This window comes from Terrapene carolina, unplaced genomic scaffold (genome assembly GCF_002925995.2).
Source record: "Terrapene carolina triunguis isolate 2854851 unplaced genomic scaffold, T_m_triunguis-2.0 Scaffold247, whole genome shotgun sequence".
NCBI classification, from domain to species: Eukaryota; Metazoa; Chordata; order Testudines; family Emydidae; genus Terrapene; species Terrapene triunguis.
In genome coordinates, this window is record NW_020664598.1 from 9553857 (window position 1) to 9580508 (window position 26652).

The 26652-nt window shown below is 43.6% G+C and overlaps 1 protein-coding gene across 2 annotated transcripts in view; it reads left to right on the top strand.

Annotated features, from left to right (window-relative positions):
- Positions 1 to 1285: 1285 nt before the first annotated feature.
- NT5DC3 (5'-nucleotidase domain containing 3) overlaps positions 1286 to 26652 on the top strand; it is a 31308-nt gene continuing 5941 nt past the window's right edge. The window contains exons 1-9 of one of the 2 annotated variants that reach the window (XM_026657519.2): positions 1286 to 1495; positions 12456 to 12640; positions 14334 to 14408; positions 14913 to 14968; positions 22240 to 22330; positions 24280 to 24417; positions 26014 to 26074; positions 26319 to 26421; positions 26550 to 26651. In XM_026657519.2, coding sequence (XP_026513304.2) covers positions 1444 to 1495; positions 12456 to 12640; positions 14334 to 14408; positions 14913 to 14968; positions 22240 to 22330; positions 24280 to 24417; positions 26014 to 26074; positions 26319 to 26421; positions 26550 to 26651 — 863 coding nt within the window. In that variant the 5' untranslated portion in view covers positions 1286 to 1443. Of the gene's footprint in view, positions 1496 to 9481; positions 9543 to 12455; positions 12641 to 14333; positions 14409 to 14912; positions 14969 to 22239; positions 22331 to 24279; positions 24418 to 26013; positions 26075 to 26318; positions 26422 to 26549; position 26652 lie in introns of those variants that run through there. The other variant, XM_026657520.2, reaches the window with a different exon arrangement.

Consider the following 26652-nt stretch of genomic DNA (forward strand, 5'->3'; position numbering starts at 1 on the left):
GTCTCTGTACACAGAGAGCTGTTACCCTTCCCTTTATAGTTATGACAGCCCCTCTGAAGGTGGGGGAAGGAATTATTTGGGGTTATTTTTACTGTTTTACTGTAGCTGTTGAAGTCCCTTAAGTCTCCCATCCCCTTTCAGCCCATTGGTCTGTACCCATATCCTACCCTAATATTCTTATATAGAGAGAGATAAGATGAGTGAGGTAGTGTCTTTTATTGGACCAACTTCTGTTGGTGAGAGAGACAAGCTTTTGAGCCACACCAGTCCTGAAGTCCTGAAGAAGAGCTCTGTGTAGCTCAAAAGCTTGTCTCTCTCACCAACAGAAGCTGGTCCAATAAAAGCTATTATCTCACCCACCTTGTCTCTCTAATATCCGGGGATTGACACAGCTACAACTACACTGCATACATTCTTTTATAGAAACAGGCTCTGAACTCCACTGTGTGCAGTTGGGTTTTTGTGTCTGGGCTTCCAGATTCAGGTAACCAAAGGCAGGTGGGGTGGTCTGTGCCTGACCTGGAGAAAAATAGGTGCAGGCCTGACACCTTAGGATGGTGTTTCTCAACCTTTTTGTGCTGGTGACCCCGCGACCGCTCCCCCCACCACTAGAAAAAAAATTGTAAACCTCTACCTTAACTCCGGGCTTCCACAACCCTCTGGGGCTTGGAGCTTCAGTTTAAGATCGTCATGACCCCAAGGTTGAGAAACACTGCTTGAGGACATCTACCACTACTAGCGTCTGTGCCCAGCATTGGGGGTAAGGGAGGAGTTGATACACATCCCTGGCTTCTGGTTATGCAAAGCACTCTCTTTGCTCTGCTAGTTTTGGGAACGCCCCTGCTTGTCTCTGGAGTCTGGCCCATTGCACGGGATGGGGCTGCCCGGGGAGTGCCTTTACCCAACTCTCCTTAAGGGCTTGGAGAGAGCTGAAGCCAAACCACTTGTGGATCATGTGCAAAACCTAAGCGAGGATGGTAACCCGAGCCCTCTTCGGCAGCAGCCTTCCCTACCTCCCCCGCCGTTGGCCCGTCCCACCTCCCCCCAATCGCTGGCGGTGCCACACGTGCATCTCCTAGGGCTGGGCTGCACCAGCAGCTGTCAGCCCAGCGGCTGGGTCTCTCGCCCGCGGATCCCGCCCCCCTGGAAAGTCAGCGCGGGGAAGGGCGGGGCTCGAGGAAGTGACTTCAGCCGGCCGCTGCAGCGGGGCGAGAGGGTGGTTGCCGGGAGTCCCGGCGGCAGAGCCGAGGAGTCGCTCGCAGCTCGGGGGCGGCAGCACCGGGCATGGCGGCGGCGGCGCGTTCCCTGCTGGGCGCAGGGCGGGCGGGGTGTGCGGGTCGCGCTGCTGCCGGGCTCTGCTGCTGCAGCGTCTCCAGAGCGAGTCCCCATTGCACGGTGGCCCCCCAGCAGCAGCAGCCGCCGCCCCCTGCGCCCACCCCGGACATGAAGAGCTACCTGTGGGCGCGCTACAAGGAGGCCAAGAAAGTGACCAAGGGTGAGTGCCGCGCAGAGCCCCCGGGACTGGGGCTTCCGCCAGCATCAATGTCATGCTGGGGCCAGAGGGCACCTCCCCCCGTCTCGGGCACGTGGGCAGCAGCTGCCGCAGGGCACCGCTCTGTCACCCCCTCTGCTGCCCTGCCAACGGGCCAGGCGGCTCTGGGTGATTCTCTTGCCCAAGTACATCCAAGGCTCTGGGGTGAAGAGCGGTAGCCAGACCGGGGAAGCCCGACTTCATTAACCTGGGTAGTGCACCCCACCACCATTAATGCCCTTGAGGAGCAAGGAGGACCTTGAGTCCTTATACAAAAGCTTTCCCCAAACCTCCACGTTCAGCAAACTTCCTGGTGCTTGGTGCCAACCTGGGAAGAGTGAAGGAAATGCCTGACTGCCTCCTGCTAGGATTTGGACTTGTGGTTGCAGGGAGCCTGGGTCCGTGGCAGCGGAGCCTTACCTCATAAAGCTAGCTGCTTCAGTAGTTGCTTTAAGGGTGCCAGTTGTGAAGTGGATGCTTCCCCAATAGGAAATAGAATGAGTCAGTTAAAGGCCAAACCATTTCACTCAAAATAAAATTTGTGCTTTAGCTTTCCTAGAGATACCTGCACTAGCTAGTATTATGTTTGCTATATAAGACAGAAGGAAAAATAAAGTTTCCACAAGATAGTGGGTTCAGGTGACAAATTGAAGGTAAACTGAGTCCATGTTGAGCTTTTCTATCAAGCATACCTGTTAAAAATGCATTTTGTTTTTACCATTTGGCTTTTTGTGTCTTTGTAGTTGCCAAATGATGCCTTACACCATGGTGATTGTAACTTGTTGCAGATGGCTAAAATATGAATCTGCATGGTGATGTGGCTGAAGTCTGTTATGCAGCTCCTCAAATACAGTATTTTTAGTATGACTGTGATTTATGTGGTTGGCTTTGTCTTCATGAAAACTACAATAGTCTCTTTTCACAATCATCTTAAATTATGGGTGACTTCACTTTTATCTTATCAGAGATAAGAGACTACATTAAAACTGATAAGAGAGTCTGAAGACTGAACTATCAACAAATGTTGGAATCATGATCGGGGCAGCACCTGTATTTTTTCAGACCACAAATACTGAAGTAACTGTGAACCATTCTAATTACATTTTTGAACTAGAAGCTATTAACTTTAAATATTTAAAACTATTTTGAAAGAAAATGTTTTACTGTGGTGTAGCTCAGAGTTGATAAAACTTTTTACATACACCTCTACCCCGATATAACGCTGTCCTCAGGAGCCAAAAAATCTTACCACGTTATAGGTGAAACCACGTTATATCGAACTTGCTTTGATCTGCCGGAGCATGCAGCTGCGCGCCCCCCCCCCCTCCCGGAGCGCTGCTTTACCGTGTTATATCCGAATTCGTGTTATATCGGGTCGCATTATATCGGGGTAGAGGTGTATTTGTTTTGTAATCTGTTCCATTGTAGCACTAGGCAAAATTAAATTAAACAAATAAGAAAAGCGAGGAGTTAATTTAATGTGTGTATATGTGGTCTTTTTGTTTGAGGCCCCTTCTGCAAAGGGGTCACGTTCCAAAAGTGGTAGAGTGAAGTGACCTTTTAGTTGGTTCTCTTTTGGCTACAAGTCCAATTAATTAATTACTATTTAACCCCAAGACTGCTGCAGCGGAATGTCCCCACTTCTGGTAAATAACTCTGAGGTATTGAAGCAAGGAATCAAAAGTTGATGATAAGTAGGCTTGTGCAGAGTAACTTCAGGCAGTTTTCTGAAGATGAGGGAACAAGGCTTCGTTGGGTCGGTCACTTAGAGCAGGGGTTTTCACAACAAATTTTTTTGATGGACCCAGAGTGCGGCCACCAACTCTTACTCTGACAATTTCCCCTAAAATACTCAATTAGCGGTTGGAAAAACAAGCAAATACGCACATATACACATCCAAGGCACCGACCCGTCTCTCTGTCCCTCCTACGGCCCTTCAGTGAGAGCCCGCCCCAGGGAAGGTGGATCTGGAACTCACTGGCTGCTTGTGGAGTCCCAGGCTCCCTGTGCCCTGGCTGTGGGGGAGCTGCCCAGGGGAGCGCACCAGCAACTGAACGCTACAGCTACCTTCACTGACAAGAGCTGCCTCAGGTGTTGTGCACACTGGTCCCATGTCTCTCCAGAGGCGCTGCCCAGAGCATCCAAGGAGGCTGCGCAGTGCAGGGCGCCGATCCCTGGTGGCGGCTCCAGCGCAAACATCAAGGCGGCACATCTGGCTGTCCTTGGTAACAAGTATTCAGGAACAACAGCTGGGCACTGCAGGGAGGGGCCGCTGCTGTCCGCAAAGGGAGACTGAGGGTAAGGAGGGCCGTGACTCAAGCTATTTGAGGGGTGGCTGAACCTTTAAATTGTGCCCTCTCCAACAACATACACAACTTGGGGGGGGGGCACCCCCATATGCCCCTCCAATCTCTGCCCATGCTTTGGAGGCTGTTGTGGCTGGAAATAAATCCACTGGTGGCTGCATGTGGCCATGGTGGCCGCATTTGAGAAATGCTGCCTTAGAGTACATCTACACTGCAATAAAAAACTTGTGGCACAGGGTCTCAGAGCCCAGGTCAGCTGAGTTGGGCTTGCAGGGCTCAGGTTGCAGGGCTATAAAATTGCAGTGTAGATGTTTGGGCCTGGGCTCTGACCCCTTATGAAGTCTCAGAGCCTGAGCCTCAGCCTGAGCCTGAACACCTACATTGCAATTTTATATTCTGCAAGCCTGAGCCACCTGACCTGGGCTAGCCACGGCTGTACTGTGTGTTTTTTATTGCACTGGAGATGTGCCCTTAGCCTCTCTCTGCCTCAGTTCCCCATCTGTAAAATGGGGATAATACTGTTCCTCAGAACGCCTGTGTGAGGTACGGAAATGCATTAAAGATTGTGAAGCTCTTTGAGATCTACTGATGAAAAGCCCTATATAAAAACTATGTATTTTTATTATTTAACAGCCTGGCTCAGTTGCTAGCTGAGAATTTGAAGGTCCAGTGACCTCAGTCACACAGGTATATCATCATTATATAGAAGCATGCTCTCTGAAGCATCTTACAATTATAAAATGTTAGTAACCACTTTCAGTCACTACCATCTGATGGCTGTTTGGCCTGTGTGAAATTATTTTGGTGGGCTCAGTCTATTTCCCTCTGCCCACATTATCATTGGGGGCGGGGGAGGTAGAGCATTACCAAGGTGCACATGTCTGCAGCTTCATTGGATAAGTCAAGGACTGAATGGGGTCTGGCGACTGAAGTAGAGTTTGTTGCTCAGCATCAGGGTTCAGGCATATTGAGAGAAGGATGTGGGGAAGCTTGCCCTGTGCTACCGATGGCATAATCATTCTGGATAATACTTCAGACTCCCATCTTTCAGAAATGCTAAAATCACACACTCAAATGTATCATTGCAGGCACTTTCGTCATATATGAGAGAGTTCAAAGGATAATACAGGGGGTTTTTAGGTGGAGAAACGTAGAGGTCATGCAAACATACATGCCACATATGGTTCTGGATCTTTTCTTTCTGCTCTTTTTTTTGGCACACCTTATCCATGTTGGTTGCAAATCCCACCCAGAAATATTTTTAGAGGCATTGTCTCACAGTGCTGCTGAGGAGGCCTGGCCTACGTTAGGGGAATGAGGTCTGTAAATACTTGGATGGGACTATAGAGGCAGAGGTAAAGTATTTTCAGGAGCACTTGGGGATTGAGGTTGTTTGTTATAGGCTATCTGACATTTAGTTTTTATTTCACTGTTCAGTCAGGACCGATTAATCATCTTACGTTAAGTCATTTTGGCCTAAGTAGTATGTGGCTTGGGGTATGTCAGGCAGACAATGTAGTTAATATCTGAAACCTGTTTATAATAGCTTGGTTTACAGCTTTCAGGCAACCATGAAATATCTATAAAATGAACTCTGGGCAAAAACACTGAGGAAAAATAGAAATAACTGTGCCATGTTGAATGCACTGTTGCTGAAAGAGAGAGAGAAAGAGGTCATTTCACACTCTCGGGTTAGGAAATTGGGGTTAATGGCACACTATCAATGTTTACTTCATTGTTTGGGAAGAATAATTATCTGTTATGTTATCTTTACTTGCCTGAGTTGGAATTAAATGGTGCAAGTGTTAGCTGTTACCACTCAAGAAAGAGATCTGGGAGTCACTGTGGATAGTTCTCTGAAAACATCCACTCAATGTGCAGCGGCAGTCAAAAAAGCAAACAAAATGTTAGGAATCATTAAGAAAGGGATAGATAATAGGCAGAAAATATCATATTGCCTCTATATAAATCCATGGTGTACCCACACCTTGAATACTACGTGCAGATGTGGTCACCCCATCTCAAAAAAGATATATTGCTATTGTTAAAGGTTCAGAAAAGGGCACCAAAAATGATTAGGGGTATGGAATGGCTTCCGTATGAGGAGACTGGAACTTTTCAGCTTGGAAAAGAGACTACGGGGGGGGAGGGTATGATAGAGGATTATAAAATCACGACTGGTGTGGAGACAGTAAATAAGGAAGTGTTATGAGAAGGAGTAAATAACACAAGAACTAGGGGGGCACCAAATGAAATTAATAGGCAGCAGGTTTAAAACAAACAAAAGGAAATATTTTTTTTCACACTGCACAGTCAACCTGTGGAACTCCTTGCCGGAGGATGTTGTGAAGGCCAAGACTATAACAGGGTTCAAAAAAGAACTAGATAAATTCATAGAGGATAGGTCCATCAATGGCTATTAGCCAGGATGGGCAGGGATGGTGTCCCTAGGCTCTGTTTGCCAGAAGCTGGGAATGGGCAACAGGGGATGGATCACTTGATGATTACCTGTTCTGTTCATTCCCTCTGGGGCACCTGGCATTGGCCACAGTCAGAAGACAGGATACTGGGCTGGATGGATCTTTGGTCTGACCCAGTATGGCCGTTCTAATGTTCTTATGTAAGTGTACTGTTAAAAGGGTAAACACACAGTCATTTCTGAAGCCTAATATAGATTTCAGACCATGGGCCATTTCTTGTGTTGCTTTATCTATCCTACACTTGATTAACCCTGTGTGATTTTTCTGCTGAATCTTTTGTGCTTCTATGCATACCTGATGGGCTTGAAACCAAAGTTAAAACAGTTAATGCACAGCAGATGAACTAAGTAATGGTGGGGAAAGAGGTGCAGACTAAAAGAAGAGGATACTGGTAGTAAAAGCAAAACAAAATGAAAACATATTTATAGAGGTGTCAAAAATGCATGTATTGTGTCTGAAACAGGGATTTCTGTCAAGTATCCTGAAACAAATATTTTTCTTACTTCAAAAGTAGTAGCCGAAGCAAATGTGTGTGTATTTAATATTATGGGTAGTCAAACATCTTAATAAAATTATAGACAGCATTTTTCTTTGTTCCAGGTTGAGATTTAACGTAAGAATGGCCATACTGGGTCAGATCACTGGCCCAGCTAGCTCAGTATCCTGTCTTCTGACAGTGGCCAGTGCCAGATGCTTCAGAGGGAATGAACAGAACAGGGCAATTATCAAGTGATCCATCCCTTATTGTCCAGTCCCAGCTTCTGGCAGTTGGAGGCTTAGGGACCCCCAGAACATGGGGTTGTGTCCCTGACCATTTTGGCTAATAGCCATTGATGGACCTATCCTCCGTGAACTTAGCTAATTTTTTTTTGATCCCAGTTATACTTTTGGCCTTCATAACATCCCCTGGCAATGAGTTCCACTGGTTCAAGTACATAAAAGGTTGTTACAAGGAGGAGGGAGAAAATTGTTCTCCTTAACTTCTGAGGATAGGACAAGAAGCAACAGGCTTAAATTGCAGCAAGGGAGGCTTAGGTTGGACATTAGGAAAAACTTCCTCTCAGGATGGTTATGCACTGGAATAAATTGCCTAGGGAGGTTTAAGAGCAGGTTAGACAAACACCTGTCAGGGATGGTCTAGATCAGTGGTCTCCAACCCTTTTATGCACAAGATCACTTTTTGAATTTAAGTGCAACCCAGGATCTACCCCGCCTTTTCCCCGAGGCCCCGCCCAGTTCACTCCATTCCCCCCTCCCTCCGTCGCTTGCTCTCTTCCACCCTCGCTCACTTTCACCAGGCTGGGGCAGGAAGTTGGGGTGTGGGCTCTGGGCTGGGGCCAAGGGGTTCAGAATGTGGGAGGGCGCTTCGGGCTGAGCCTGGGGCAGGGGGTTGGGGTGCAGGAGGGGGTACAGGGTGCTGGCTCCGGGAGGGGGCTCAGGGCTGGGGCAGGAGATTGGGGTGCAGGATGGGCTATGGGGTGCTAGCTCTGGGAGGGGGCTCAGGGCTGGGGCAGGGGTTGGGGTACAAGAGGGGGTACAGAGTGCTGGCTCCAGGAGGGGGCTCAGGGCTAGGGCAGGAGATTGGGGTGCAGGAGGAGGTTTGGGGTGCTGGCTTTGGGAAGGGGCTCAGGGCTGGGGCAGGGGGTTGGGTGAGAGTTCCTGCTGGGTGGTGCTTACAGCGGGCGACTCCCAGTCGGCGGTGCAGCAGGGCTAAAGCATGCTCGCTCCCTGCCTGCCCCAGCCCTGCGCTGCTCCCAGAAGCGGCTGCCAGGTTCCTGTGGCCCCTGGGGGAGGGGGGAGCAGGGGTCTCCATGCACTACCTCTCCCTGCAGGCATTGCCCCTGCAGCTCCCATTGGCCGCAGTTCCCCGTTCCTGACCAATGGGAGCTGCGGGGGCAATGCCTGTAGGGAGGGGTAGAGCTTGGAGACCCCTGCTTCCCCCTCCCCCAGGGGCCGCAGGGACCTGGCGGCTGCTTCTGGGAGCAGTGCGGGGCCAAAGCAGGCAGGGAGGTAGCCCCACTGCACGACCGGACTTTTAGTGGCCAGAGATCGTGATCGACTGTCAGAGGCTCCAGGATCGACCAGTCGATCGCTATATACTGGTTGGTGACCCCTGGTCTAGATAATACTTAGTCCTGCCATGAGTGCAGGGGACTAGACAAGATGACCTCTCAAGGTCCCTTCCAGTCCTATGATTCTATGATTGTGTGTTGTTTGAAGAGGTACTTATGTTTGTTTTAAACTTGCTGTCGATTAATTTCATTGGATTTTGTGTTCTGGGAAGGGGTAAATAACACTTCCCTATTTACTTTCTCTGCACCATTCATGATTTAATAGAGTTCTATCCTATCCTTCCTTAGTCATCTTTTTTTTTTAAATGAACAATCCCAATCTTTTAATCTCTCCTCATGTGAAGCTATTCTATACCCCTAATCATTTTTGTTGACTTTCTGTACCTTTTCCAATTTTAATATATCTTTTTTGAGATGGGGTGATTGGAACTGCACACAGTATTCAAGATGTGGATGTACCATGGATTTATATAGTGGCATTATGATAGCTATTTTCTGTCTATTATCTATCCCTTTCCTATTTGTTCCTAACATTCTGTTAACCTTTTTGACTACTACTGAACATTGAGTAGATGTTTTCAGACAACTATCCCTGATGACTCAAAGATCTTTTTTGAGATAGCAGCTGATTTAGACCCTAACACCTTGTATATATTGTGGGATTATTTTTCCCAATGTGCATTACTTTGCACTTCTAAACATTGTATTTCATCTGTCATTTTGTTGCCCAGTCACCCAGTTTTGAGAGATTCTTTTGTAACAATTTGCAGTCAGCTTTGAACTTAACTATCTTGAGTAATTTTGTATTGTCTGCAAACTTTGCCACCTCACTATTTACCCCTTTTTCCAGATCACTTATGAATATGTTATACAGCACAGAACCAAGTACAGATCTTTGTGGACCTCCCCCATATTTACCTCTTTCCGTTGTGAAAACTGGACCGTTTATTTCTACTTTTTGTTTTCGTATTTTTTAACCAGTTACTGATCCATGAGAGGACCTTCCCTGTTATCCCATGACTTCTTATTTTGCTTTAAGAGCCTTTGGTGTGGGACCTTGTCAAAGGCTTTCTGAAAGTCCAAGTACACTATATCCACTGGATCACCCTTGCCCACATGTTTATTGACCCCCTCAAGAATTCTAATAGGTTGGTGAGACATGGTTTCCATTTACAAAAACTGTTTTGACTCTTCTCTAATGTATCACGTTCATATATTTGTCTGATAATTCTGTTCACTACTGTAGCTTCAACCAATTTGCTTGGTACTGAAGTTAGATTAACTGGCCTGGAAATGCCAGAATCACCTCTAGAATCTTTAAAAAATCAGCATTACATTAGCTATCCCCCAGTCATCTGGTGCAGAATCTGAGTTAAGCAATAAGTTACACACCACAGTTAACAATTCTGCAATTTCATATTTGAGTTCCTTCAGAACTCTTGGGTGAATACCATTTAGTCCTGATGACTTAAATGTATTATTTTGTTCCAAAACTTCTTCTATAGATACCTCTATCTGGGCCAGTTTCTCAGATTTGTCTCCTAAAAAGAATGGCTTAGGTGTGGGAATCTCCCTCATATCCTCTGCAGTGAAGACCAATGCAAACAATTCACTGAGCTTCTCTGCAATGGTCTTGTCTTCCTTGAGTGCTCCTTTAGTACCTTGATTGTCTAGTGGCCCCGCTGATTGTTTGGCAGGTTTCCTGCTTCTGATGTACTTAATTTTTTTTTTTGCTATTAGTTTGTATGTCTTTTGCTAGTTGCTCTTCAAATTCTTTGTTGGCCTGCATGATTATATTTGTACATTTGATTTCCCAGAGTTTATGCTCCTTTCTGTTTTCCTCTGTGGGTTTTTACTTCCAGTTTTTAAAGGATGCCTTTATGCCTCTAACCACTTCTTTTATTCTGGTATTTAGCCATGGGGGCATTTTTTTTAGTCCTTACTTTAAAAAAAAAATTGGGGTATATGTCTGAGCCTCTGTTATGGTGTTTTTAAATAGTTTCCATGCAGCTTGCAGGCACTTCACTCCTGTGACTGTTCCTTTTAATCTCCATTTAACTAGCTTTCTTATTTTTGTGTGGTTCTCTTTTAACTTAAAAAAAATGCTACTATGGTAGGTTTCTTTGGTATTTTTCCCACTGTAAGGATGTACATTTAATTACATTATGGTCGCTATTACCAAGTGGTTCTGTTATTTTCTCCTCTTGGACCAGATCCTGTGTTCCCATGAGGACTAAATCAAGACTGGCCTCTCCCCTTGTGGGTTCCAGGAGTAGCTGCTTCGAGAAGCAGTCATTAATGGTGTCTAGAAATTTTATTATTGCATCCCATCCGAAGGTGACATATACCCAGTCAATACAGAAATAGTTCAAATCCCATTATTCCTGGGTTTTCTGTTTTTGTAGCCTCTCTGGTCTCCCTGATTTCGCAATCACTGTCACTATCCTGGTCAGGTGATTAGTAGTATATTCCTACTGCTATACTTTTATTATTGTAGCATGGAATTTTTATCCATAGAGATTCTATGGTACAGTTTAATTCATTTAAGACTTTTTACTATATTTGACTCGCTGCTTTCTTTCACAAATATTGCCACTCCCCCACCAGAGCGACTTGCTGTGTCATTCCTGTATATTTTGTATCTGGTATTACTGTGTCCTATTGATTATCATTGTTTCACCATATTAAAGTCTGCATATTAAAGTGAAATGGCTTAATAGCTTCCATCAACACGTATTTATATTTGTAGAATCATAGAAATATAGGGCTGGAAGAGACCTCGAGAAGTCATCAAGTCCAGCCCCTTGTGCTGAGGCAGGACCAAATAAACCTAGACCATCCCTGACAGGCATTTGCCTAACCTGTTCTTAGAAACCTCCAATCATAGGGATTCCACAACCTCCCTTGGAAGCCTATTCCGGTGCTTAACTTTTGTAGTTAGAAAGTCACCCCCCCCCCCCCAATATCTAACCTAAATTTCACTTACTGCAGATTAAGTCCATTGCTTCTTGTCCTACCGTTAGTGGACATGGAGAACAATTGATCACCATCCTCATTATAACAGCCCTTAACACATTTGAAGACAGTTATCAGGTCGCCCCTCAGTTGTCTTTTCTCAAGACTAAATGTGCCCAGGGTTTTTTAACCTTTCCTCATAGGTCAGTTAATCTAAACCTTTTGTCATTTTTTGTTGCTCTCCCCTGGACTCTCTCTAGTTTGTCTACATCTTTCCTTAAGTGTGGCAGTCAGAACTGGAGATGGTAATCCAGCTGAGGCCTTGCCAGTGCTGAGTAGAGCAGGACAATTACCTCCCTTGTTTTACATACGACACTCTTGTTAATACACCCCAGAACGTTATTCACTTTTTTGCACAACTGTGTCACATTGCTGACTCATATTCAATTTGTGATCCATTATAACCCCCAGATCCTTTTCAGCAGTACTGACACCTAGCCAGATATTCCCCATTTTGCAGTTGTGCATTTGGTATTTTTCTTCTTAAGTGAAATGTTTTGCACTTATCTTTTATTGAAATTAATCTTGTTGAATTCAGACCAATTCTCCATTTTGTCAGGGTCATTTTGAATTTTAATCCTGTTCTCTAGAGTGCTGTAACACTCCCCAGCTTGATGTCATCTGCAAATTTTATAAGCATACTCTCCACTCCATTATGCAAATCATTAATGAAAATATTGAATAGTACCAGACCCAGAACTGCCCCCTGCAGGACCCTACTAGTTCTGCCCTCCCAGTTTGATAGCGAATCATGGATAACAACTTTTTGAATATGATCTTTCGATCAGTTGTGCACCCACTGGATAGTAATTTCATCTATACTGCATTTCCCTACTTTGCTTTTGAGAATGTCAGGTGGCACTGTGTCAAAAGCCTTACTAAAATCAAGATGTATCACATCTACAGCTTGTCCCTTATCTACTGGACCAGTAATCCTGTCATTACAAATATCTAATCTAATGTCAAATTTAAAATATAATATGCATAGGGTTTGATTTTATGCTTCATATAAGGCTGGAATACTAACTCCAATTTTTTTATTTTCTTCAGACTTGGTTCCTTCAATTATGAGTAATTTGCTGAATCCAGATGCTATTTTTACCAACAATGAAATGAGTCTATCAGACATTGAAATCTATGGCTTTGATTATGACTACACATTGGTCTTTTATTCCAAACATCTGCACACTTTGATCTATAATGCTGCCCGAGATCTTCTCATTAATGAGCATCGGGTAAGATGAATGAAATAACAGCATGCACCTGTATTTGTATGAATGCTATGAGCAACTTCTAGTTGAGAGAAGCTTTGTACGTCTCCTAATGGCTTGGTCCCCAGTTGGCTCTCTTTTGGTACATCTTGTGCAGCAGCTGCTTACAGACCACAAAGTTCCTCGTTCAGTGTCAGCTGCAGTAAAGTGCAGAGAGGAGACAGTCCAGGAACTGGAAGGACTACTCCGTTCTTGTATCTGTCAGTCAGTTAGCAGAGACATCTTGCAGGTATGAGGATACTTAAGTTGGCTGTATTTTAAGCAGAATTCACTTACTGCACTGTTATGAATGCAATTATTATTAGTGTCCATTTGGAATATTTTACAAACCCTAACCTGGACTGAATGGACATTGTAGCATTGGGCATTTCCATTCCTGTATTTCAGTCCAAAGGTTAACAGCTATACATAAATGTCTATAAATATCTCTGGATTAACAAACAAACTTAAAACTTCATAGGTACCATAAACACACAAAACGTAGCGCCCCTAAAATTCTGCAACATTTTGGTTGAAACTTCTGCAGCATAACTTAGCAAATTGTATTCGGTGTCGTTTTCGTAATAGAAACTGACACATTGCAGTAGCAGTGGGGTTGCATGCTTGTAGTAGTAGCTTGAAATTGGAAACTAGTCTCCTATGGGTAACGGTAATCACTTACAATATGATGTAATGCTTGAAGCCACCTGTTGGGAGATATAGTTTCCCATAGGAATATATTTTTTCAACCCAAGGGAAAACAACTCTCTCTAACTCCAGTCTCTCTCTAGCTGCATTTTTATTGACCTCTATGTACTGTAGCATCAGAATTACCCTGCAGGTGAAGCTTTTAGGTGACAGAGGCCATATCATCCTATCTCAGTCAATTTAAAAGATGGCTCATTTTTGTCACTAAAATGTAATCTGGCTAGGATAAATAAATAAATGAAAATCCTGATGTAGGCAGCATGGAATCTGGAAATATATTTAAAAGTAAACATCAAATGAATAGATATTACCCCTGGAATAATCAACTTTACTAAATTTTTGATTAATATATATATTAATCAAATCCAATCTAAATTAACGATCCAGATAAGATTTCACAAGGGGTGAAACCTTGGAATCAGGCCACTTATCTGAGTGTCTTTAGCTCTAATGCTTCAAGTCAAACTTTTGTTTTGATATATTGGCCTGTTGCTGCATAATGAACTGTATGTGAACCTTTCATGCTAAGGGCAATAAGAAAGCCCAAGTTTTTAATTTTAGAAAGGTTTTGAAAATTTGGGCCAAAACTTTTGAGCACAGGTGTCTAAAGGTATTTGTTTTTCTTTAGTCCAATTTTCAGAGGTGACGAATACATAGAAATGTCACAGAAGCTAGTGGGTGCTGCATGTGCTTATCCTCTGTGCAAATTGGGCCACTTTTCCTTAGATGCCTAACTTTAGTCACTCACATTTGAAGATTTGAGTCATAGATTTTTTTTTTCCAGGTGTTCTTCCCATTCTTGTATGTGAGTTGTAGATACTTTCACGTGTACATCACCAGCATGTTGAAGGGCGTACTTGAGTGAATGCTAAAAGTGACATATGGGAAGTTTAAGCTTTTTAGAATTTGGAAAAAGAAATTTATTGGGGTGTGTAAATAGTTTAAATTAACCCTCACTTTTTATTCTTAGTATCCCGCAGAAATAAGGAAGTATGATTATGACCCCAATTTTGCAATAAGAGGACTTCATTATGATGTACATCGGGTAGGTATAAATGATGTGGTGAGTTACGTGGCGCTGAATACATAGATTATGAACATAAATATTGCATTTTATAAATGTCATCAAAGGTTTTACCTTGTGCTGACATGTAGGCCCTTGGTTCTTTTTTTTCCTTATGTTTGTGACAGCTTGAATTGTTTTAAAGAGCGGTTTCGTCAAGGCTTTTATGACAAATCAAGTTGGAAGAGAATAAACACAAATATGCCAGTATTGTTAGGGGAAGTTATTTCTTCATGATTGTAATCCCATGTCATCTGAATAATACAGTTTCTAGTGGTTTTTACAAGCTCTGAATAAAATCCTTTGACAAAATACTCTGCTGCTCTTTACAAAGAATTTCTAATTGAAATTCTTGTAAAATTCATCCATATCTGAGCAATAAAGTCTTACTCCTTGTGACAGATAAAATGGTTATAGCTTTTATAACTGTATATAAGACTGCTTTTATGAAATGTAAATTGTCTGAAATTTTTGTTTTTGTTCAAGGCATTATTGATGAAGATTGATGCTTTTCACTATATTCAATTGGGAACAGTATACAGGTAGGTGGAATTATTGCTTAGTTGATATAAAACACACTCCTGTTTTCTGAATCCACTGGATGCTCCTCTGAAAGCACATTGAAGAGTCAGGCCAGTAGCAATGTAGTACAGTGTATATCGTGTAGTCGTCTACTGGAAGGCATGGACACAGGTGTGCTCTTTACTGGCTGAACTAGAAGAAGGGATTCTCTATGGAGAGCTGGCTGGTCATACGGTGCTGACTCAGCACCTTGTCCCCAGCTGCTAACTTTCATTAAAAAACAGCTAAAAATACACTCAATGCTTCTACAGTGTTAGATTTCTATGTGAGTTTTTGCCGCAGGGACACTGCAATCTCAAATGAGGAGGGAGAGATGCTCCTTGAGATTCTCTCTATTATGATATGGGTATTCCCACAAAAAAGTTAACATTATGTACCTACAGTAGCATAGGGAAAAATGCATTGTATTTGGAATGTGTACCATCAAATGTTCCCTTTAAGAAAAATCTATAGATGTTAGGTCATATTCCAGCTTCAGAACTTCCCTCTGTGTATGTTTTTTTTGTGCCAGTTAACAATATACTTGGTAGGTAGATCATTATAGTACTTTTACTAGATAATCTGTTCCAGAAGCTGCCAGGGGAAGACAGGGGTGGATCATTCCAACTGCCCCGTCCTGTACACTCCCCCTGAAACTCCATTACTGGCCTTCTGTTGGAGAAGGCTGCTGGGCTAGATGGACTGTTGATTTGGCTCAGTATGGCAGTTCTTACGTTCTATTATGGTAGAGTCTCTCGTATATATGAGAAAATAGAAGATGGTGTGTGTGATATAAAGGTTTTAATGCAGCCATCATGTTGATACTTGAAGTATCAAATCAATGTGTGTTATAAGTTATTAGAGTACCACTAAACCTTCTAATCACCTCCTCATGTGTTCTGATATGCAACACATCAGGTCCTCAGAGTCTATCTTGCGGTGCCTTCTATAACTGCAGCTTCCCACTTGGAAGCTGGGAAACTCCTCTCTACAGAGGTATATAAATAAAAACCAGAACCTTCAGTTCCGAAAAGAAAGACTTTTATACAATGAATTTAAGGCCGGGTTTTCAGGCTCCCAAATCTATTCCAGCAGTACAATGGGATAACAACAGATCTTAGTCATAACACTTCTGTGTACAGAAAAAACGCACATGCCCAGGATCTTGCTTATTCTTATAGTCCTGGGCTGGTGTACTTCTAGGGAGAGAAGGAGGAGATGTGTTTGACAGGTTGATTTTATTTTATTTTATATTTTTAAAAAGGCAGCTGTATGAAGCTTTCCATAGGTTTGGAATATTGAAGTAAATGCTAGCTGGCTGGATTAGAGGATAGGTGAAGTGGTTAAAGGTGCATCATGATTTCATTTATCACATAGCTGTGCAGTATATCGCCTTCTCACACACAGTTTGCATATTTATATAAATCAGTAGGTGTACTCAGAGTTAGGCATGCCCTTGCCATCTTTTAGCCTTGTCTGCATGAAGATTTCCTGCAGTCCTTACACTGGTGCCATTCCACCAATGCTTACTGTAACTGTACTATAGTACACCAGCAGGAGTGTAGGCCAGCTATGGTGTTCTGTCTATCATGCCATGTAGCTTTACTCTGAACAGAGTAAAAGAAACCCCATATGTACACAGCTGACCTGCCAACTACGGTGATAAAATAGATCCATTGGCAAAGCTGATGTTAAACTTTTCTTCCACGCTCATAATTGAGCACACTCCTCCATACTGTCTCAAAAATGGTATAAATAGTACCTCTGAACATGCACTTAACAAATATTTACTGTCTACAGGTAGGCTTGTTATTAAATAAGTATATCATGATTCACAAAAGGTCTGTTTTGCGATACTCCAATAATATTTGGCAGACTTGTCTGGAAGTTAGACAGAATTCATGATTCATGTTCTTGGATCTGTTACTGACACATTATTTGCCTAAGGTGTAATACAACTTCTTTGTTTCTGTTTGATTAGCCATACTGTAAAATGGATGATGATAAAGAATACTTCACATTTCTTATAGTACTTTCTATCTGGAGTACTCTTAGAATCTCAAGTTGCTTTTTAAAAACTAATATTTATGCCTCACGACACCTGTAAAGCAGGTAAGATGAGGAATCTGAGGTGCAGAATTCACCTGATTTACATCAGGTACTACAAGAAATCTGTGGCAGATCCAGAAATCCAGATGTCCTGATTTTCATTCCCATTTTTTAACCACAAGACTATCTTTTCTCACTAGTTCTTCCTATGGGGAGGGGGGTATGTGTTGTAAGTTTACTAATATTTCTGAAGTACTCTGAGGGTATGTCTACACTACGAAATTAGGTCGAATTTATAGAAGTCGGGTGTTTAGAAATTGTTTTTATAAGGTCGATTGTGTGTGTCCCCACACAAAATGCTCTAAGTGCATTAAGTCGGCGGACTGCGTCCACAGTACCGAGGCTAGCGTCGACTTCCGGAGCGTTGCACTATGGTAGCTATCCCACAGTTCCCGCAGTCTCTGCCGCCCATTGGAATTCTGGGTTGAGATCCCAATGCCTGATGGGGCAAAAACAGTGTCCCGGGTGATTCTGGGTACATGTCATCAGGCCCCACCCTCCCTCCCTCCTTGCCGTGAAAGCAACGGCAGACAATCGTTTCGCACTTTTTTCAGCCCAGACGCCATAGCACTGGGATCATGGAGCCCGCTCAGATCACCGTGGCAATTATGAGCACTTTAAACACCACACACATTATCCTGGAGTATATGCAGGACCAGAACCTGCCAAGGCAAAACCAGGCGAGGAGGCGACGGCAGCGCAGCAACGAGAGTGATGAGGAAATAGACATGGACATAGACCTCTCACAAAGTACGGGCCCCAGCAATGTGCAAATCATGGTGTTAATGGGGCAGGTTCATGCTGTGGAACGCCGATTCTGGACCAGGGAAACAAGCACAGACTGGTGGGACAGCTTAGTGTTGCAGGTGTGGGATGATTCCCAGTGGCTGCGAAACTTTCGCATGCGTAAGGGCACTTTCATGGAACTTTGTGAGTTGCTTTCCCCTGCCCTGAAGCGCCAGAATACCAAGATGAGAGCAGCCCTCGCATTTGAGAAGCGAGTGGCGATAGCCCTGTGGAAGCTTGCAACGCCAGACAGCTACCGGTCAGTCGGGAATCAATTTGGAATGGGCAAATCTACTGTGGGGGCTGCTGTGATCCAAGTAGCCAACGCAATCAAAGAGCTGCTGGTATCAAGGGTAGTGACTCTGGGAAACATGCAGGTCATAGTGGATGGCTTTGCTGCAATAGGATTCCCTAACTGTGGTGAGGCGATAGACGGAACCCATATCCCTATCTTGGCACCGGAGCACCAAGTCAGCGAGTACATAAACCGCAAGGCGTACTTTTCAATGGTGCTGCAAGCACTGGTGGATCACAAGGGACGTTTCACTAACATCAACGTGGGATGGCCGGGAAAGGTATATGATGCTCGTGTCTTCAGGAACTCTGGTCTGTTTCAAAAGCTGCAGGAAGGGATTTTCTTCCCAGACCAGAAAATAACCGTTGGGGATGTTGAAATGCCTATAGTTATCCTTGGGGACCCAGCCTACCCATTAATGCCATGGCTCATGAAGCCAGACACAGGCAGCCTGGACAGTAGTCAGGACCTGTTCAACTATAGGCTGAGCAAGTGCAGAATAGTGGTAGAATGTGCATTTGGATGTTTAAAAGCACGCTGGCGCAGTTTACTGACTCGGATAGACCTCAGCGAAACCAATATTCCCATTGTTATTACTGCTTGCTGTGCGCTCCACAATATCTGTGAGAGTAAGGGGGAGACATTTATGGCGGGGTGGGAGGTTGAGGCAAATCGCCTGGCCGCTGATTACACGCAGTCAGACACCAGGGCGGTTAGAAGAGCACAGCAGGGTGCGGTGCGCATCAGAGAAGCTTTGAAAACCAGTTTCATGACTGGCCAGGCTATGGTGTGAAAGTTCTGTTTTTGTTTCTCCTTGATGACCCCCCCCACCCCCGGTTCACTCTACTTCCCTGTAAGCTAACCACCCTCCCCTCCCCCCTTCGAGCACCGCTTGCAGAGGCAATAAAGTCATTGTTACTTCACATTCATGCATTCTTTATTAATTCATCACACAAATAGGGGGATAACTGCCAAGGTAGCCCAGGAGGGGTGGAGGAGGAGGGAAGTGCAGGGTGGGGTGGGGGAGGAGATAAGGACAAGGACACACTGCACTTTAAAACTTATTGAAAGCCAGCCTTCTGTTGCTTGGGCAATCCTCTGGGGTGGAGTGGCTAGGAGGCCAGTTGCCCCCCCACCGCGTTCTTGGGCATCTGGGTGAGGAGGCAATGGAACTTGGGGAGGAGGGCTGTTGGTTACACAGGGGCTGTAGCAGCGGTCTGTGCTCCTGCTGCCTTTCCTGCAGCTCAGCCATACGCTGGAGCATATCAGTTTGATGCTCCAGCAGCCGGAGCATCGACTATTGCCTTCTGTCAGCAAGCTGACGCCACCTATCCTCTTCAGCCTGCCACTTGCTCTCTTCAGCCCGCCACTTCTCCTCGCATTCATATTGTGCTTTTCTGCACTCTGACATTGTCTGCCTCCACACATTCTGCTGTGCTCTGTCAGCGTGGGAAGACATCTGGAGCTCCGAGAACATGTCATCCCGATTGCGCCTTTTTCGCCTTCTAATCTTCACTAGCCTCTGCGAAGGAGAAACATTTGCAGCTGATGGAGGAGAAGGGAGAGGTGGTAGTTAAAAAGACACATTTTAGAGAACAATGGGTACACTCTTTCACGTTAAATTTTGCTGTTCACATTACACAGCACATGTGCTTTCGTTACAAGGTCGCATTTTTCCTCTTATATTGAGGGCCTGCCGGTTTGGTGTGAGAGATCACTCACGCAGTGCCAGGCAACAGAATTCGGCTTGCAGGCAGCCATGGTAAGACACGGTCTTTTGGCTTTTTTAACCTTCTTAACATGTGGGAATGGTTTCAAACAGCAGCGCCCTCATTTCCCATGCCAAGCGGCCGTTGGGTTGGCCATTTAAAATGGGTTAGCAATTTAAAAGGAGGGGTTGTGGTTTCCAGGTTAACATGCAGCACAAACCCAACTAACCCCCCTCCCCTCCCCCCCACACCCAATTCTCTGGGATGATCACTAACAGCGGGGAACATTTCTGTTCAGCAGAGCAGGAACAGGCACCTCTGAACATCCCCTTAATAAAATCACCCTATTTCAACCAGGTGACCGTGAATGATATCACTCTCCTGAGGATAACAAAGAGAGATAAGGAATGGATGTTGTCTGATGCCAGCAAACACCGGGACCATACGCTGCCATGCTTTGTTATGCAATGATTCCAGACTATGTGCTACTGGCCTGGCATGGTAAAGTGTCCTACCATGGAGGACGGAATAAGGCAGCCCTCCCCAGAAACCTTTTGCAAAGGCTTTGGGAGTACATCAAGGAGAGCTTTCTGGAGATGTCCCTGGAGGATTTCCGCTCCATCCCCATACACATTAACAGACTTTTCCAGTAGCTGTACTGGCCGCGAATGCCAGGGCAAATTAATCATTAAACACGCTTGCTTTTAAACCATGTGTTATATTTACAAAGGTACACTCACCAGAGGTGCCTTGTGTGCCCTCAGGGTCTGGGAGCACGCCTTGGGTGGGTTCGGGGGTTACTGGTTCCAGGTCCAGGGTGAAAAATGTATCCTGGCTGTTGGGGAAACCGGTTTCTCCGCTTCCTTGCTGTGAGCTATCTTCAATGTCTTCATCATCATCTTCCTTGTCCCCAAAACCCGCTTCCGTGTTTCGTGATTCTCCATTGACGGAGTCAAAGCACAGGGTTGGGGTAGTGGTGGCTGCATCCCCTAGCATGGCATGAAGCTCAGCGTAGAAGCGGCATGTTTGCGGCTCTGCCCCAGACCTTCCGTTTGCCTCTCTGGTTTTGTGGTAGGCTTGCCTTAGCTTCTTAATTTTCACGCGGCACTGCTGTGCTTCCCTGTTATGGCCTCTGTCCTTCATGCCCTTTGAGACTAGACTTTTTCTAATGTTTTGGCATTTCGTTTACTGCTACGGAGTTCAGCTAGCACTGATTCGTCTCCCCATATGGCGAGCAGATCCCGTACCTCCCGTTCGGTCCATGCTGGAGCTCTTTTGTGATCCTGGGACTCCATCATGGTTACCTCTACTGATGAGCTCTGCGTGTTCACCTGGGCTCTCCACCATGCTGGGCAAACAGGAAATTCAAAATTTCGCGGGCCTTTTCCTGTCTATCTGGCCAGTGCATCTGAGTTGAGAGTGCTGTCCAGAGCGGTCACAATGGAGCACTCTGGAATAGCTCCCGGAGGCCAATACCGTCGAATTGCGTCCCCACTACCCCAAATCCGACCCGGAAAAGCCGGTTTCAGCGCTAATCCCCTCGTCGGAGGTGGATTAAAGAAATCGATTTAAAGAGCCCTTTAAGTCGAAAAAAAGGGCTTCGTCATGTGGACGGGTCCAGGCTTAAATCGAGGTAACGCTGCTAAATTCGACCTAAAATCGTAGTGTAGACCAGGCCTGAGATACTCAGTAAAAGGTGTTCAATACTGTAAGTGGTGGTGGTGGTGGGGAAATAGCTATCTAATGGCTGGTACAAATATAGACCTCCTTTTCCCCTCTGTATTATGATTTCGTTTCTAACATGTTTGTCACAGTTCCTTAATTATAATTTCAACTCAATGAGACTTAACTATATTAGGGTTAAAAAGAAATCTGGTTATTGCCTCAGTTAAGAAGGTTGCATTTTTTGGCCTCTATCCTTCAAGGTCACACTGCAGAATAATCTGGTTAAACACTATTGCATCATCTGTGCCTCGTGAAACAAAAGCAGAGAGGGAATTACATTTTATTGAGAAACTAGAAGCTGTAACTGCACTTTACAAGCCTTGGAGGCAAAGTTTTAATGGAGACTAATTAATTCACTTTTTTGAAGAAATAAAAAACTTTAAAAGCTGGAATGTGTTTCATGTGTGTCAGTTTGTTGAAATGCTACTTGTTTTGGAAGTTAGCAAGACGGTCTTTCTTAAATTGCAGACCAAGGTGTTTCTTATGGGAAACCATGGGATCGTATGATAGTAGTGGTATTTTAAGAAGTTCAAGAACTGAGTTTGTATATGTAGTCAGGCTGTCATACAATAATTACCTGAAATTTCTGGTTGGACTTTTAAACTGAAACTAATATTGCTATTGCCAGAGGCCTCAGTGTCGTCCCAGATGAAGAAGTCATTGCAATGTATGATGGTTCCCATGTCCCCTTGGAACAAATGAGTGACTTTTATGGAAAGGTAAAAACCCAAACTACTTCTGTTTAAAACTTACTAACTGAAACCCCATATGTGCCACTGACTTGTTTCATATTTTCAAAATGTTCCTGCTAATATTTGTTACATTTGTGCTTAGGGGCCCCGTTGTACTAGGTGCTGTACAAACACATTGTAAGAGACAATCCCTGCCTTGAAGAGTTCACAATTGAAATAGACCAGACAAAGAGAGGGAGAAAAGTTTATCGCCCTCATGGGGACTAGAGGCCTAGAAAGATTAAGTCACTTATCAAGTGTCTCACAGGAAGTCTGTGGCAATGCTGTAAAAACCCCAGATCTTTTGAGTCCTCATCCAGTACTTTAACTGCAAGACCATCCTTCTTCCTGGTTGGCACGAAAGTTTAGCTCATGGTACATCTGACTGCACCATAGACTTGTTTGCTAGAAAGGTTGGGATGGGGCCACCAAAAAGACATTGCCAAGAGGAAGCTTTCAGTTAGAATTTTACTATGTGAGGAGGGTGGTGCCCTCTATGGTGGGTCTATCACCTTCCTGTTTGGCACCAAGCCACTGTGCCTTCCTTCAGCCAAGAAGGGATGTGTTTGACTCCTTTGGGCGCCTATGAGTGTTACCCCTAAATCAACCAGAAAGCTCTCTAGAGCAGTGCGAGGTACTTCTCCCCCAACTCCTGGTGCTGAGTATTCTTCCTCTGTGTTCCCATTTGTTCTCAGCCCAAAGAATTTAAAAACTAGACTCTCTCAAATCTGGTCCCTTGCGTGGTAGTGTAGAGGCAGGTCCTGAATGTTTTGTTTTACATCCTTCATAGCATTGTAGTCTCAAAGGAGCTGTTCATTCTTCTGGGCTTAGCCTCCATACAACCCCAAGCAAAACATACCCATTTGCTCTCCGTGTGTGGCCCTTTTGGGAGCGGTTGGGTTTATTTACTTCTCTATTATGTTTTCTCAAATGTTGGGAAATTTAAAATGGTGTTTAGCTTTTATGTCCTGGAAGAATTTATGTTCCTGGTTTTGTGGTTACAAAACCTTTATTGCTTTTTACCACTTCTCTTCAATAACCACTTGAAGGAAGCAAAATATTTTGAGTCTTATGGCTGGTCTGCACTGAAAACTTACATCAGCATAGCTACCTCTCTCAGGGAGGTGAATAATCCAGGCCCCTCAAGAGACATAGCTAAGCCAACTCAACCACCGGTGTAGACATTGCTAGGCTGATGGAAGAATTCTTCCATTCATCTTGCTACTGCCTCTTGGGGAGGTGGATTAACTACAGTGATGGGAAAATACTTCCTGTTGTTGTAGTGAGTATCTACACTTAAAACACTATGGCACTGTAAAAAGAACAGGAGTATTTGTGGCACCTTAGAGACTAACCAATTTATTAGAGCATAAGCTTTCGTGGGCTACAGCCCACTTCTTCGGATGCAGCCCACGAAAGCTTATGCTCTAATAAATTTGTTAGTCCCTAAGGTGCCACAAGTACTCCTGTTCTTTTTGCGGATACAGACTAACACGGCTGCTACTCTGAAATATGGCACTGTAGGTGCAGTACTACAACTGTGCTGCTGTAGTGTTTTAAGTGTAGACATAACCTAAGCCTGTATAAACAGGTTCCTTAGTCGTCTTTAGCCTATGCAATAAATAGGAGAAGCAGACTGCAAAATTCTAGACAAAGGGTTCTGGGAGATTTCACATGATATCATTATTTAAACACATAGCTTGTAAAAATGTGGTGGTAATCCTAGATGGAATTACTGGTCCTTAAATTAAAAGCAGAATGCTTCTAACTTTATCATATTGATGTGTGGGTTTTCCCTTTTATTACTGCAAACAGAATTCTGCAGCAATAAAATGCCAATAGCAAAAAAAATAAAAATTTGGCAATGAATCCAAGATGTTAGATTTATAAGATTTAGTTTTGGTAAATATTTCTGACATGCATGTCCTTATTTGCAGAGTTCACATGGAAAAACAATGAAGCAGTTCATGGATATATTTTCATTACCAGAGATGACTCTCCTCTCTTGTGTGAATGAATATTTTCTGAAAAACAACATAGATTATGAACCTGTTCATTTGTACAAAGATGTCAAGGTACGAATGAGATGTACAGGCACCTACATAATTATGCCTTTCTTTTATGACAACTCAAAGAAGTTTCAACCCCCTTTGGTTCTGCTTTACAGAACTAGAAAAAAAAATCTCAGCTTGTTACGGAGCTCCAGTTTCTTACAGAACAGTGCATTGCAATAAGAACTGCAAAAAGCTATGAAAAAGATGGTAGACCTTGAAAATCCTTAACTTGAAATCTTTTTGAAACCTTTTTTATTAAAATTCTAGTATATTTTTTGGGGGTGGGGGTGGGTTTGTGTATGTCTGTTGATCTGGGTTGAGAGGAGAATGGGAAAGGGTATAGAAATAAGACTCACTTCCATGTGAAAAATATTTGGCTGGATCAGCATGTGAAGCTATGCTATTAGATATTCCCTGCCAGCAAGGAACAGAAGGGCCATTAGGAACTCAGTTTAAAGTGTCCATGTATGTTTCCTCGATTTTATTTTTTTATTTTTTTTTGGGTGCGTGTCCTCAGGCAGCAAAAAGTTGAGCAACTCAACTCTCCTGACTCCTAGTGAGGTATCTAAAAACTTAATTTTGAAAGAGGAAAAGAGAAATGTCATGATGTAATGTAGGACCTGAAAAAAAGTCCTGGGCATCTCCTGTCTGGAACAGCCTGATGATGATTCTGCCATCTCTAGCCCACTTAAATTTTAAAATATAAAAAAGTTAGGTTTTTTTGTTTTTAAACACTACTTTTCTTGTATCTAGTCCAGTATTACAATTCTAAGGTAAAAACCTCCAGCTGTGATGTTGTGCCATGTTTGTGTGCATTCTGTCACCTTTCTCCATTAGACAAGAAACATTTTTTAACAAACTCTTTAGCTCACACGTAATTCTTTTGACATTGTCGGGCTTCCATCTTTTTTGAGAAGTTCTGAAGGTTTCCCAAAGCTCCAGTTTTTTTTCTCTAGCTTCTGCCTTAGTATAAATAGATAAATCTTTGCTTTATCTCCCTTCTAAAAATATTTTAGATAGCCCATAGTGTTATCTAAGTCCTGGTGTGTAGCCACACCAGTAACAAAATGGCAGTAATACTGTTCCACCAGGGAGGCTCTGGCATAGCTCAAGCTGAGGAAAGCAGCCAAAATCCTTCTGAGTTCTTTTTTGTTTCTTTGTTTAAACTTTTAGCTTCTTTCATCTACTCATAAATCTCTCTCATTAAATGACAAGCTAGTTGGGAGTGATCTTAATTTGAGGCACTCTAAGACTTCAGTTTCCTCAGGAGGAAAGGAATGTGTGTCACTCTGAAGGTCAACAAAAATCTGTTCTGACTCGCACTCCATTAAGGGCCTTAGGCCCCCATTACCCTGAAGAGTGCTATATTGCAATCCTCACTTACGTAAAGCTTCTGTTGCACTAAGTTTCAAACTTCTGGGAAGTATGAAAATGATCCTATCTTGGAGTATAATTTTATTCTTAGCGTAGTAGTGACGTGCAAATAGTGAAGATAACATGGTAACATTGTTTTTAGGGGAAATAAAGATCATAGATCAGATAAATTAATTGCTATTAAAGCAACATACAGACATTGTCATAAAGACTCTTTATGAGTGCTGTATCGATCTTTGACAGGATTCAATCAGAGATGTCCACATCAAAGGAATAATGTACAGAGCAATTGAAGCAGATATTGGTAAGTAGTAGTGAGATTACATGTAGGGATTACTCTTGTCTCCATAATTTTACTGTTTCTTTCTCGCTTTCTTATAATACTTAAAAATCCTAGGTGGGGGGAGGATATTTTCAGCTTCACATGTCTCCCTTGGATTTTCTTCATTAAATATGACCTGCGATTATCAAAAGTTCTGGACCGTTTTCTAGTGAAAGTAGCAAAGTATTGATGTTCAACATGATATTAAAATTAATATTTTTCCTAGATAAGTACATCTGCTATGCTGAGCAGACCCGTGCAGTGTTAGGAAAGCTGGCTGATCATGGCAAGAAGTTATTTCTCATCACAAACAGTCCCAGTAGCTTTGTGTAAGTTTACTGCCATTTATTGCTAAACTATACTTCTAAAACTTTAAAAATCAAGGTAGTTTATTGTTTTGTCAATGTAAGTTCACCGCTGTCCTATTTCATTGTTAATGCTGTTGTGCTTTCTGTAGGGACAAAGGTATGAAGTTCATCGTTGGAAAGGACTGGAGGGATCTCTTTGATGTAGTCATTGTACAGGCTGACAAGCCAAATTTCTTCAATGATAAGAGAAGG